Consider the following 13,013-nt stretch of genomic DNA (forward strand, 5'->3'; position numbering starts at 1 on the left):
TGCATGAAGACATGATATACTTTGATTTTGTTACAGTTTATTGAGGAAGTAAAATACGAAAACGAGGTTTTATACCTAGGAACTCGTTCTGAATAAAGCTTTTTGCCATCGCCAGTTTGGAATTTTTTTTTCTGGTTATTTGAAACAAAACCAGGCAGACTGTGACAGAGATTCCACACGGGGATGGCATTTTCAGGGACAAGAGGGGAAGCTGAAAATAGTTGGCCATTCTGCACACAAAAGTAACCCATTTTGAGAGGGAGGTATTTCATATTTTTACATACTGTGGGGTGGATTAGTTTCACCAGCTTAGTGGTGACATTCTGTTTTCAAATTCAAGTGATTACTTGCCCCTTGCAGCAAAAGGGGCTTTTCCTTTGGCTAATTCAGAAGTTGGCAACTGAGCAGCACCAGCCTCACTCCCAATAGGTGAAGAACCGGCTACCCTACAAGCGCCTTTCCCTTTCCTCTCCCCACAACAGACACCCTGTGAGGGAGGGGAAGCTGAGAGAGACCTGAGATTACTAAAGAAGAAGAAGAGTTGGTCCTTCTATGCCGCTTTTCCCTACACAAAGGAGTCTCAAAGCGGCTTACAAGCGCCTTTCCCTTTCCTCTCCCCACAACAGACACCCTGTGAGGGAGGGGAAGCTGAGAGAGACCTGAGATTACTAAAGAAGAAGAAGAGTTGGTCCTTCTATGCCGCTTTTCCCTACACAAAGGAGTCTCAAAGCGGCTTACAAGCGCCTTTCCCTTTCCTCTCCCCACAACAGACACCCTGTGAGGGAGGGGAAGCTGAGAGAGACCTGAGATTACTAAAGAAGAAGAAGAGTTGGTCCTTCTATGCCGCTTTTCCCTACACAAAGGAGTCTCAAAGCGGCTTACAAGCGCCTTTCCCTTTCCTCTCCCCACAACAGACACCCTGTGAGGGAGGGGAAGCTGAGAGAGACCTGAGATTACTAAAGAAGAAGAAGAGTTGGTCCTTCTATGCCGCTTTTCCCTACACAAAGGAGTCTCAAAGCGGCTTACAAGCGCCTTTCCCTTTCCTCTCCCCACAACAGACACCCTGTGAGGGAGGGGAAGCTGAGAGAGACCTGAGATTACTAAAGAAGAAGAAGAGTTGGTCCTTCTATGCCGCTTTTCCCTACACAAAGGAGTCTCAAAGCGGCTTACAAGCGCCTTTCCCTTTCCTCTCCCCACAACAGACACCCTGTGAGGGAGGTGAGGCTGAGAGAGCCCTGATATTACTGAAGAAGAAGAATAATTGGTTCTTATATGCAGCTTTTCTCTACTTGACGGAGTCTCAAAGCAGCTTCCAATTGCCTTCCCTTTCCTCTCCCCACAACAGACACCCTGTGAGGGAGGTGAGGCTGAGAGAGCCCTGATATTACTGAAGAAGAAGAATAATTGGTTCTTATATGCAGCTTTTCTCTACTTGACGGAGTCTCAAAGCAGCTTCCAATTGCCTTCCCTTTCCTCTCCCCACAACAGACACCCTGTGAGGGAGGGGAGGCTGCGAGAGCCCTGATATGACTGAGGAAGAAGAAGAGTTGGTCCTTCTATGCCGCTTTTCCCTACACAAAGGAGTCTCAAAGCGGCTTACAGGCGCCTTCCCCTTTCCTCTCCCCACAACAGACACCCTGTGGGGTGGGTGAGGCTGAGAGAGCCCTGATATTCCTGCTCGGTCAGAACAGTTTTATCAGTGCCATGGCAAGCCCGAGGTCACCCAGCTGGCTGCATGTGGGGGAGTGCAAAATCGAACCCGGCTCGCCAGATTAGAAGTCTGCACTCCTAACCACTACACCAAACTGGTATTAACACGTGTCCACCCCTGGGAATCGATCTGCAGCTATTCCTTTCTTCTCCTTTCTTCGAGGAAGTCAGGGAGACACCCACAACTTTTCCCTCCTCTGTTTCATCCATCACACCCCTGCAAAATTGGATGCACTGAGAAACATGTCTGGGCCCACTGCCCTCAAGCTAACTTCATGGCAGCGCCAAGACCTGAACTCAGGTCTCCCCGGTCCTATTCACTGCATCAGACTTGCTCTCAAGACTATTGAACCTGGCCACAGAGGACCACCCACCCAAATCATGATGGTGTTTAGAAAATCACGTTCACTATTTTAAAGCTTATGAAGAATACCCTACAGTGGAAATGTGTATTTTGCATAGCTAGAAAAGGAACTTCCTGATTAGCACAATAGGAGACTTCCTGCTCCTTGAGCACACTTCCTCCCTGCTCACCTCCAGAATGAATGAATGCAGAACAACAGTTAGACAGCTAGGTAGGACTCTCTCCTCCTTCTATACAAAGTTGTTTCTCTTCATAATAAAAACTGTTTCATTCTTTTAAGCAGCCTGGTGTGCAACTCTCTCGCATATTTAAATTCTGCCAAAATATGCGTGACCAAATTTCCCCCATCTCTTCCTTTGTGGTTTTGAAGCGCCTCTCGAATTCCAGTTCCCCAAAGGAGAATTGCTAAAATTAATTCTAGCAGGGAAAGTATCAAGCACTGGAAGGGCATAATACAAAATAATTTATTTACTTACTTCATTGTACCTCTTCTTAGAATCATAGAATCATAGAGTTGGAAGGGGCCATGCAGGCCATCTAGTCCAACCCCCTGCTCAACGCAGGATCAGCCCAAAGCATCCTAAAGCATCTAAGAAAAGTGTGTATCCAACCTTTGCTTGAAGACTGCCAGTGAGGGGGAGCTCACCACCTCCTTAGGCAGCCTACTCCACTGCTGAACTACTCTGACTGTGAACATTTTTTCCCTGATATCTAGCCTATATCGTTGTACTTGAAGTTTAAACCCATTACTGCATGTCCTTTCCTCTGCAGCCAATGGGAACAGCATCCTGCCCTCCTCCAAGTGACAACCTTTCAAATACTTAAAATACTTCTTCCTTCACAGTGGACAGGGATGCTGGACTGGGAAACACCTGGAGATTCGCAGGGTGGGGTCGGAGGAGGGTGGGGTCTGGGGAGGGAGGGACTTCGATGGGGTGAAGTGTCCACCTTCCAAAGCGGCCATTTTCTCCAGGTGAACTCTGTCCTTGGAGACCAAGTTGCAATCCATATGAATCCCAGATTTGGAAGGAGGCAAGCTAAGGGTCACTTGCTCATGCAGAGATGCGACAGGGTGCCTCCCCTCAGCGGTAGACAGGTCCTACTGCTCTCTGCATCCAGAGCAGCATTTCCCAGCCAGGGTTAGGCATAACCACAAGGTTTACTCCAGAGCCCTGTGTTGCCCAAGGCTCCTCTATCACTGCTGACCTGTTAGTGGTGCCTGGAGTCCAGGCTGGGGACTTTGGGATGCTTAGGAGGGCTGTTTTGTGGGGTGGGGGGTTTTTACTCTGGGTGGGTTGGAGGGAGAGGGGGCCGTACTCTGGCTTCAGGCACGGTGAAACCGGCCACTAGGCTGCCTCAGGACTTGGGGTGGCCTTCTGGACCCAGCTGGATGAGTCCTCTTGAGATTGGTTGGTTGGCTGGGGGGGGGTCAATTTTTAATTATTTTTTTTTTTACTCTGTGGGGTGGAGAGGGGGGGGGAGCGACAAGTAATTTCTGGGGGAATGGGAGGGAGGGAGGCACGGCTGGCTGACATCCTGTCAGAGTTGTCTCTAATCCTGCAAACATTTTCTGCAGCCAAAAAGTCAGAAAAGGCCAATCCAGAGGAACGGAACACTTTCATGCAGAGATACAGCATTTGCCCTCCCCTCAGGCAAAGCCTAGCACTTTGAGCAGGGAAGCAACAGGGAACCCCCTGCCGTTAAATAAACAATCCGAGATCACAGGAGACCTCACTTGTTTACTTATTATTACTCTACTTTTCTTTTTTTTTTTTTTTTTTTGGCAACAGGATGCTGCTTGAAGCCCCCCCCCCCACCCCCAAGACCAAGCCCAACATCCCCTGCTCCCCAAAACCCCTGCCCTCCTTCAGGGAAAGGGTGTGGCACAGACCTGTTGATTTTGTCTGCAAAAGGCTTCTCTTCCTCCAGCCGCTCCTCCTCTTGCATGCCTTTTGCAGACACCCCCGGTCGGTTCCTATGGAGACAGAGAATCAATTACAGCCACAGAGGTGAAGCCAGCAGGACCTGGGGGGAGGGGGGGGAGTGGACCGAAAGAGAGACAAGGTGCACCAGCAACGATGGGGTCAGTCTTTGGCTCGCCCGGCACCACGCATGCAAAGCCCTCACCTCTCCCCAAGAAGACATCTGAGAATGCGAATACAGGATTGCACGGAAATGCAAGCTTTGCCGGGGAGGATTTGCACAGCGTGGTGAATCGTCAGATCGGGCGGAGGGTGGATCACCTGTCCATGGCTCATTTCCGTGCAAAATTCAAGAATGTTCCCTTATACAGACGTTCCGGCGCTGGGCGCAAACAGCCCTGTACGAATACTCTTGAAATGGTATACCAGCAAAAGGGCCCGAATCAGCTAAAGGCGTGCAGCGATTCCGGCGTGGGGGGTGTCAAAGTGACAACAAACCGAATTGAGTTTTTCAAAGCCGGTTGGAAACATTAGGGGCTTGATCCAACCCAAATCCAGTGCCTGAAACGCTCACCAGTTTCAAAGGAGGCGGGGTGGAAAGAGAGAAGAAGAAAAAAAACCAGAAGAGTTGTGTTTTATACTCCGCTTTTCACTGCCTGGAGGAGTGGCAAAGCGGCCTACAATTGCCTTCTCCTCCTACCTCCACAACACACACCCAGTGAGGTCCATGGGGCTGAGGGGACTGCTCTAGGAGAACAGCACTCTCAGGGCTGTGACGAGCCCAAGGTCACCCAGCTGGCTGCATGTGGAGGTACGGGGAATCAAACCCGGCTCATCAAGATGAGAAGCCGCTGCTCTTAGCCACGACACCACGTTACACACAAGCAGAAATCAGTCACCTCGACAAATGGGATGAGAAAGGGGTAAAGCTAGGCAGGATCAGGCCCACGGAAGGTGCCGAGTGGAAGCGTTGGAACATGGAAGATCTGCAGTGTGCATCATTCAAAAGGATATGAAGAAGTACTGTGTGCAGTTCACTTCAAGAAGGACGTAGATAAAATTGAAAGGGTACAGAGGAGAGCGACGAAGATGATCTGGGGCCTATGAAGATAGGTTGAGGGACTTGGGAATGTTCAGCCTGGAGAAAAGGAGGTTGAGAGGGGACATGATAGCCCTCTTTAAGTATTTGAAAGGTTGTCACTTGGAGGAGGGCAGGATGCTGTTCCCATTGGCTGCAGAGGAGAGGACACGCAGTAATGGGTTTAAACTTCAAGTACAACGATATAGGCTAGATATCAGGAAAAAACTTTCACAGTCAGAGTAGTTCAGCAGTGGAATAGGCTGCCTAAGGAGGTGGTGAGCTCCCTCTCACTGGCAGTCTTCAAGCAAAGGTTGGATACACACTTTTCTTGGATGCTTTAGGATGCTTTGGGCTGATCCTGCGTTGAGCAGGGGGTTGGACTAGATGGCCTGTATGGCCCCTTCCAACACTATGATTCTGTGATTCAAATGGGTTTAAACTTCAAGTGCAACGATATAGGCTAGATATCAGGAAAAAACTTTCACAGTCAGAGTAGTTCAGCAGTGGAATAGGCTGCCTAAGGAGGTGGTGAGCTCCCCCTCACTGGCAGTCTTCAAGCAAAGGCTGGATACACACTTTTCTTGGATGCTTTAGGATGCTTTGGGCTGATCCTGCGTTGAGCGGGGGGTTGGACTAGATGGCCTGTATCGCCCCTTCCAACTCTATGATTCTACGATTCTATGAACTCGCTCTACGCAGGCCTACCCTTGTCCCTGACCTGGAAATTGCAATTGGTACAGAATTCTGTGATTCTAAGAATCTCCTCCACGGGGGATCGGAGGAGATGTGCATTTCGCATAGTCAGAACGGGAACTTTTGGGCATTTTTCAAAATATCCCCTCCAGTTTCCTGACTGGCTTGATGGGAGAGCTCCGTTGAGCACACTGCCACCCTGTTTGCCATCGGATGAAAAACACAGTCAGATCACGAGGTCTCTCTTTCCACCTCTCCCTCTTTACAACATGGTTTCCCTTCCCAATAAAGCCATTCTATAAAGCTATTTATTCTTTAAGCAGCCAGTGATAGGCTCCTATGCATATTTAAACTCTGCTGACAGAAAAAAACACCCTTCCTGACTTGGGAATGTTGTACTGGACTTAGCAAGATTTCCCTAGCACTCCCTTGCTGGTGACTTAGTGCCCTGTTTCCATCAAAAACAGGCCATCGTTGTGATTTTTGTAATTGTTTTATTTATATTGCAAGCCACCTAGAGTTCTGCAAGGGGGGGAGGTGGCCAATAAATGTTTGACATAAACATATAAACAACATTACCAAGACACTTCGTTGTGCTGGTAGCTCCTCCTTGTGAAGCCAACAGATTTCTTCGTCAGCAGGCAAACGGAACCCAGATCTGCATGGTTTCAGACAGCGGAAACGTTTCATCTCCTTCCGCCATCGCAATGAGAGCATAGTCAACAGGTAGGAAACTCAGAGCCGACAAGGGAAAATGGACAAGGCAAAATTGACTTTTGTGACTCACTGTCACAAGACGTAGTGATGGACCAACCTTTTGACCGAGGAGGAGTTCCTTAAATAATTCTTTAGGCTTCAAGGAACCCCAGAAGTGATGTCAGCCACGCCTCCCTGCCACACAGCCCAGAACTGACATATCATGTGACATCACCACCACCCCACGTTAACAGATAGACCAGGGGTAGTCAAACTGCGGCCCTCCAGATGTCCATGGACTACAATTCCCAGGAGCCCCTGCCAGCAAATGCTGGCAGGGGCTCCTGGGAATTGTAGTCCATGGACATCTGGAGGGCCGCAGTTTGACTACCCCTGGGATAGACTCTAGGAACTGAGGGAGGGAGAAAGGAGGCAACTGAAGGTGGGACTAGTTGAGCGGCCTCCAATCCCTCCAAGGCCCACGCTCGGGGAGGGGGAAAGGGAGTCAATAGAAACGGACACATGCCTAGTTTGTGGCCAAGCCTATTAAGGCAGGAGGGAGAAGGTCACAAGCAGGAGGGAGAAGGTCACAAGCACAGACCCTTGGGGGTCCTCAGACTACTGGCTGACAATCCCAGCAATGGACAGTAGAACACATGGCCTACAAGAGGGACACAGGCCAATCCAGGACTGTGGTCCATGATGGACTAATGAAACCTCCATGCTCAAAGGCTGTCTACCTCTGAAACCAGAGGACTCAGGAAACCATCCAAAGGGGGAAGCTGCTGCTTTCCTCTCCTGCTTACCCTCTCATCTGACCACCCACGAGATACAAGTCTGGATGGACGCGTAGGTTGGCCCAAAATGAGGAAAGGCACACCGTGAAGGAGCTGAAAACAACAGAAGTCTTCTGAGCATACGCAGAGTGCCATTTGTCACCAGAGTTGATGTGAGCACCCCAACGCCTCCCGCTGTATCCTATCACTGGAATCCACAAGTCACCCCTTACTCCTTTTCTGGCACTGGTTCCAGAAACACCTCGCTTTTTAAAACAAAACCAGGCATCTCCCAACTCCAAATAACTGCTCCAGTCGTACGTTCAACGCGTGGGACATGCCACACTGAGACCAAGCCCTTTTGGCCAGGGAGGAATAAATCTTTCTTTGGGCTTCCAGCAGGACAAGGTTAAATTGCTGACACAGAGATACAATCAAGGGCTGCCCAATCCAGCCTGATCCCTGGGAACACGGCAGGGGGGGACATGCATCGAGTCCGCTCCGTGGCGGAGTGCCAGATTTCCTGGCCAGATTGCACTCGGTCGCTCACAGCGTCAGAAAGTTTACTTCCCTTACGCCCGTGTAGCCTGATGGCTGTCAAATGAACCTTAAAAAACAGGGATGGACCTGCCCTGTGCAGAGAGTTTTTTCCATGGCTCTACTTCACATTCCTCTCTCGTTGTTCAATTTAAGTTGGAGACTTACTAGAATTCGTTTCCAGATTGATGTGTCTGATCCCCAATGCATGGAGGGGCACACCTTCGAGTTGGGCATTTGCACACAGGTGCACTGCTGGCTGGGTGTCATAGTTAAGAGCAGAGGACTTCAATCTGGAGAACCAGGTTTGATTCCCCACTCTTCTTCCACAGGCAGCCTGCTGGATGACCTCGGGCCAATCACAATTCTCCCAGAGCTCTCTCAGCCTCCCCTACCCCACCTAGCTGTCTGTTGTGTGGAGTGGAAAGGGTAGGCGCTTGTTAACTGCTTTGAGACTCATGGGGCCTGCTGGGTGACCTTGGGCCAACCACAACTCTATCAGTGAAGAAGGGAAGGCGATCATTAGACAATTTGAAGAAGAGTTGGTTCTTAGATGCCGCTTTTTTCTACCCAAAGGAGTCTCAAAGCGGCTTCCAGTTGCCTTCCCTTTCCTCTCCCCACAACAGACACCCTGTGAGGGAGGGGAGGCTGAGAGAGCCCTAATATTACTGAAGAAGAAGAAGAGTCAGTTCTTATATGCTGCTTTTCCCTACCTGAAGGAGTCTCAAAGTGGCTTCCAATCGCCTTCCCTTTCCTCTCCCCACATCAGGCAGGGAGGTGGGGCTGAGAGAGCTCTGATATTACGGCTAGGTCAGAACAGAAAAAGAAGAGTTGGTTCTTATATGCTGCTTTTTTCTACCCAAAGGAGTCTCAAAGCGGCTTCCAGTTGCCTTCCCTTTCCTCTCCCCACAACAAACACCCTGTGAGGGAGGGGAGGCTGAGAGAGCCCTGAGATTACTGAAGAAGAAGAAGAGTTGGTTCTTATATGCTGCTTTTCCCTACCCGAAGGAGTCTCAAAGCGGCTTCCAGTCGCCTTCCCCTTCCTCTCCCCACAACAGACACCCTGAGAGGGAGGGGAGGCTGAGAGAGCCCTGATATTACTGAAGAAGAAGAGTTGGTTCTTATATGCTGCTTTTCCCTACCCGAAGGAGTCTCAAAGCGGCTTCCAGTCGCCTTCCCCTTCCTCTCCCCACAACAGACACCCTGTGAAATGGGTGAGGCTGAGAGAGCCCTAATATTACTGAAGAAGAAGAAGAGTCAATTCTTATATGCTGCTTTTCTCTACCCGAAGGAGTCTCAAAGCGGCTTCCAGTCGCCTTCCCCTTTCCTCTCCCCACAACAGACACCCTGTGAGGGAGATGAGGCTGAGAAAGCCCTGAGATTACGGAAGGAGAAGAGGGAGGTGGGAAAAAGTAGTCTCAAAGCGGCTTACAGTCACCTTCCCTTTCCTCTCCCCACAACAGGCACCCTTGTGAGGGAGGTGGGACTGAGAGAGCCCTGACATTCCTGCTCAGTCAGAACAGCTTTATCAGTGCTGTGACTGGCCCAAGATCACCCAGCTGGCTGCATGTGGGAGATGGTGGAATCAAACCTGACTCGCCAGATTAGAAGCCCACACTCCTAATCACTACACCAAGCTGGCTCGTGAGACTCCTTTGAGTTATAAAAGGGGCACCAAAAACCAACTGTTCTTCTTCAGATTGAAAGGGGACAAAATACATAACCGGAGGATTGGTCTAGCAACTGCCTGTAGCCATATGTGTTCAATGGAACCTCCCTGGTTATCAGCAGTCTACTTTGGAGAGGCACAATCAACAATGCTTCCGTGCCCTCCCGGGTGGGCTTTCCAGATGGCTTCTAAGGGAGGCCCGAGTCTGATCCAGCAGAGAGTAGGGATCAAGGCAAGTCACACCACCCCAGGCCTCCTTCCTTGGCAGCGATATTATCAGTGTCCTCATGCACTCGTGCACATGACTCATCGGTAAGGGAGAGAAATGACATGAGAACTTGGAGCACATCTCGCATGCTCCGATTCCAGAATTCATCTTAGAAATCCTCCCAAACCGACCCTAATTAAGAAACAGCACCTTGCATGGAACAAACACCTGGAACAATAAAGGAATCATCCTCCACAAAAGCATCCAGGCTCCAGAAGATATTGTGGTGAGACAATCACACTTCTTAGCTGGACCTTTGGAGACACAAGATAGAACGATGCGACGTCTTTCATTGTTTTGCTGCACTAGAGGGAAAGGGCATTCCTTGTGAAATATCTGGCTTTTTAAAGGAAACATCGGAACGGTGCATGCCACTAGACCTCATGGAGGGTGCTCGCTCTTTTTGTTTGATCACTGCCTATCTTAAAGCATTTAGATAATGCCGACCACGCAAATGTTCATGACTCCAGAAGATCATATGCATTTTTTAAAATATGGCCAGGCAAACAACACGCGATCTGGAAAAGCTGACCCTGGCTAGTATTTGCACGGGCGCCTACCAAGGATTAGGATGATAGTTCGTCCAAGGGACTCTAGAGGTCATGATGCAGAGCCAGGAAATAGCAAAGCACCTCTAAATGCCCCTTGCCTGGCTGCCAAGCGGTCGGTCCTCAGATCTCCTGGCTACATGACACATGACATACAATAAATAAATAAATACTAAACAGACGCCAAAAAAACAGCGTTTTTGTATTGGTGCTGCACAAGTTCTGGAGGATTTACCCCACTACATCCTTGACTGCTTACTTTATGCTCAACCCAGTGCCACATTCCTCAATGAAACCTCACGAGGTTCTAACTCTCCCTCCGTTGCTGAAAAGACAATCTATCTTTTATCTGATCAGGTTGATAAAGTAACATATAAAACCGCTCTATTTGCTTTGGCTGCAAGGAAAATAAGGGCCAACGTTACAACCACTAAGGCAGCCTCTTAGCACTCTGGCACTCTGTAGTCATGTGTGCTGTTTCAGTTTTTTGGTCTTAAATTTTATATTTTTATACAGTTCCTTTTATTCTTTTTTACTGTTTGTAAATTTGTATTTTATATTTTGTAAAGGCCTATGTCTATATACAAATAAATGTATCGATCTATCAAAACAGAGATTCTTCCTGTTTCTCTCACCTCCATTGTCCTCCTTTCCCTCTGCTGTTTCCTTTCTGTCAAGATTTTAGGTTGCATGCTCCTTAGGGCAGTGGTACCCAACCCCCGGTCCGGGGACCGGTACCGGTTCGTGGATCAGTCGGTACCGGGCTGTGGCTCCTTTTCGTCCTGCTCCCTGGCTGCTGCCTCGGGGACTGCCCTGCCACTCTGCCGCCGGCTCACCTTGGGTGCTCTCCGGCAGCCGCCATGGCTGGGGCTCCCCCTTGGCATGGCTGATGGCAGCGCCCCCCAGTTGAGGGTGGGAAGTCAGGGGTGCTGGTGGGAAAGCAAGCGGAGCAGGGGCTCAGGCAGCAGTGGCGACGTCCCTCAGCAAAAGACTACTCCCCCCCCGGGGCCTCAGTAAAATTGTCAAGCATTGACCGGTCCCCGGTGATAAAAAGGTTGGGGACCACTGACTTAGAGGTCATCTTGTAATCCAGAAGATTATATGCATTTTAAAAAATATGTCAGGAGAAACAATCATGCCTTGTTCAGAAAGGGAACAGTCGGAAGTTCCAGGTGTTCTTTTCTAGTATTTCTCCACCGTTTGGTTGTGACTTCAAATAATTTCTTCTTTCGTCCCATAGCACTGCAACATATTTTCCAGGATGCTGTATTAAAAGTACAAATCCTGTGTGTGTGTTTCCCCCCCCCCCAGATGTCTGTTTCGGGAGATAGCCAAATATATACCATAGGTCCTTGGTTAGAGAAAGGGGAGGTAAAAATATCTGCCTATCCCAGCCTTTCTCAATTTCTTCGGGCTTGGGAAAAGGCCAGAAGTGGCTTGATCACAAAGAATATGGTTGGGAAGCAGAGCTGTGGACACGCCCACCCAGGGCCCCTCCCCTTCCCACCCCCTCCAGGCCCGTCATAGGCCATTTTTGGAGGTGGGGGTCAGATCAGCATGGCCATATAAGGCCCTATCACCCAATAAATGCTTAATACATTTTGAAAATGTATATAAAATTCACTGCCACCCATTCAGAAAACCCTTCCAGGGCTGTCAAGAAATGGCAGGTTTTCACTAAACCCCGGTTGAGAAAGCTTGTTCTATCCAGACACTGGCCAATACCCTCTTGCAGCTCAGCATGGCTGTGGCCAGAGATAGCTTAATGATAAGTACCCCTCCACCTGCTGCCCAAAAGTGCCGTCAAGACCTCGTGAAGACACGAACAGGCTGGAAAAATGGACGGATGTGAATAAGATGCAATTCAACAAGAGTACGTGCAGAGTTACAAACGGAAGAGGAAGGGGATCGCGTCATGATGTAGCCTCCCCAGAGATGCGCTGGCCCTTCTGCGAAAGCTCCCATTAATCTGCAATTGTTTTGACTGTTACAATTAAAGGACTCGGTAATTTGGGGCAGGCAAGCCGTGAGTAATTTTACCACTAAGTAACGGCAGGGCACAGGATATCCAGGGCTTGGTATTTAATTATAAGCTGGAGCGGGCCTGGTCCTGGTGGGTTCAGCCTGCAGTTCTATGCAACAAACTGGAAACTAAATTAAGCAAACACGACCCCCACCCCCCTCCTGCACTGCCAGAGCCAACTCATCAGGAAGCTCCTTTCCTGTTGGGGGGGGGAGAAGTTGCACTAGGTTTGTCCCCATCACTACCGCATCAGATGGGAGACACGGCTGCCAGCATCCAGGCGGAGCCCGGGGATCCCCCGGAATTACAGCCCCTCTCCCGGCTACAGAGATCAGTTCCCCCAGAGGACCTGGACACTCTGCAAGGTGGACTCTAGTATTTTATCCCCGCCTGAGCCAACTTCTGTGCAAATTTCCACCGAAGCAAGCCCCGTGCTGACTCCATAAAGGGAGCCTCTTCTGTCTGCCACGACCAGTGCAAGGCTGTGCACAAGAGGACATCGGGGAGGTTATTCGTTCAGAGAGTCCGGAGGACGCATCACGCACAAGCCCCCGCTGAACTCAAAGGAAACACGCACAGCTGGGCAGCCTGCCGCTGTGGACTCAGCATCAGGGTCCGCTATTCAATAAGCCCTGCCCTCTGGGAAGCCGGCCCCAGCCCCACGGATTGACAGATCAGCCTGCTAGACCTTTGCAGACGATTCACGGCTGCGGACAATTGGCAGTG

The 13,013-nt window shown here is 49.8% G+C and overlaps 1 protein-coding gene across 9 annotated transcripts in view; it reads right to left on the bottom strand.

The window, feature by feature from the left end:
* The window catches only part of CTXN1 (cortexin 1), a 28,889-nt gene that overhangs the window by 8,877 nt on the left and 6,999 nt on the right, over positions 1-13,013 (bottom strand). For 4 of the 9 annotated variants that reach the window (XR_013229914.1, XM_077331722.1, XM_077331721.1 and 1 more), the window contains exon 2: positions 3,966-4,049. The exons of 1 other annotated variant lie outside the window; for it this stretch is intronic. Coding sequence is in view for 1 of the 8 variants with exons in the window: in XM_077331717.1 (XP_077187832.1) it covers positions 3,966-4,049; positions 6,350-6,487 (222 nt within the window). In the remaining 7 variants the exon portion in view is untranslated. Of the gene's footprint in view, positions 1-3,965; positions 4,050-4,201; positions 4,231-6,349; positions 6,690-13,013 lie in introns of those variants that run through there. 4 more of the 9 variants (XR_013229915.1, XR_013229916.1, XM_077331723.1 and 1 more) reach the window with 4 other exon arrangements.

This window comes from Paroedura picta, chromosome 4, assembly GCF_049243985.1.
Source record: "Paroedura picta isolate Pp20150507F chromosome 4, Ppicta_v3.0, whole genome shotgun sequence".
NCBI classification, from domain to species: Eukaryota; Metazoa; Chordata; class Lepidosauria; order Squamata; family Gekkonidae; genus Paroedura; species Paroedura picta.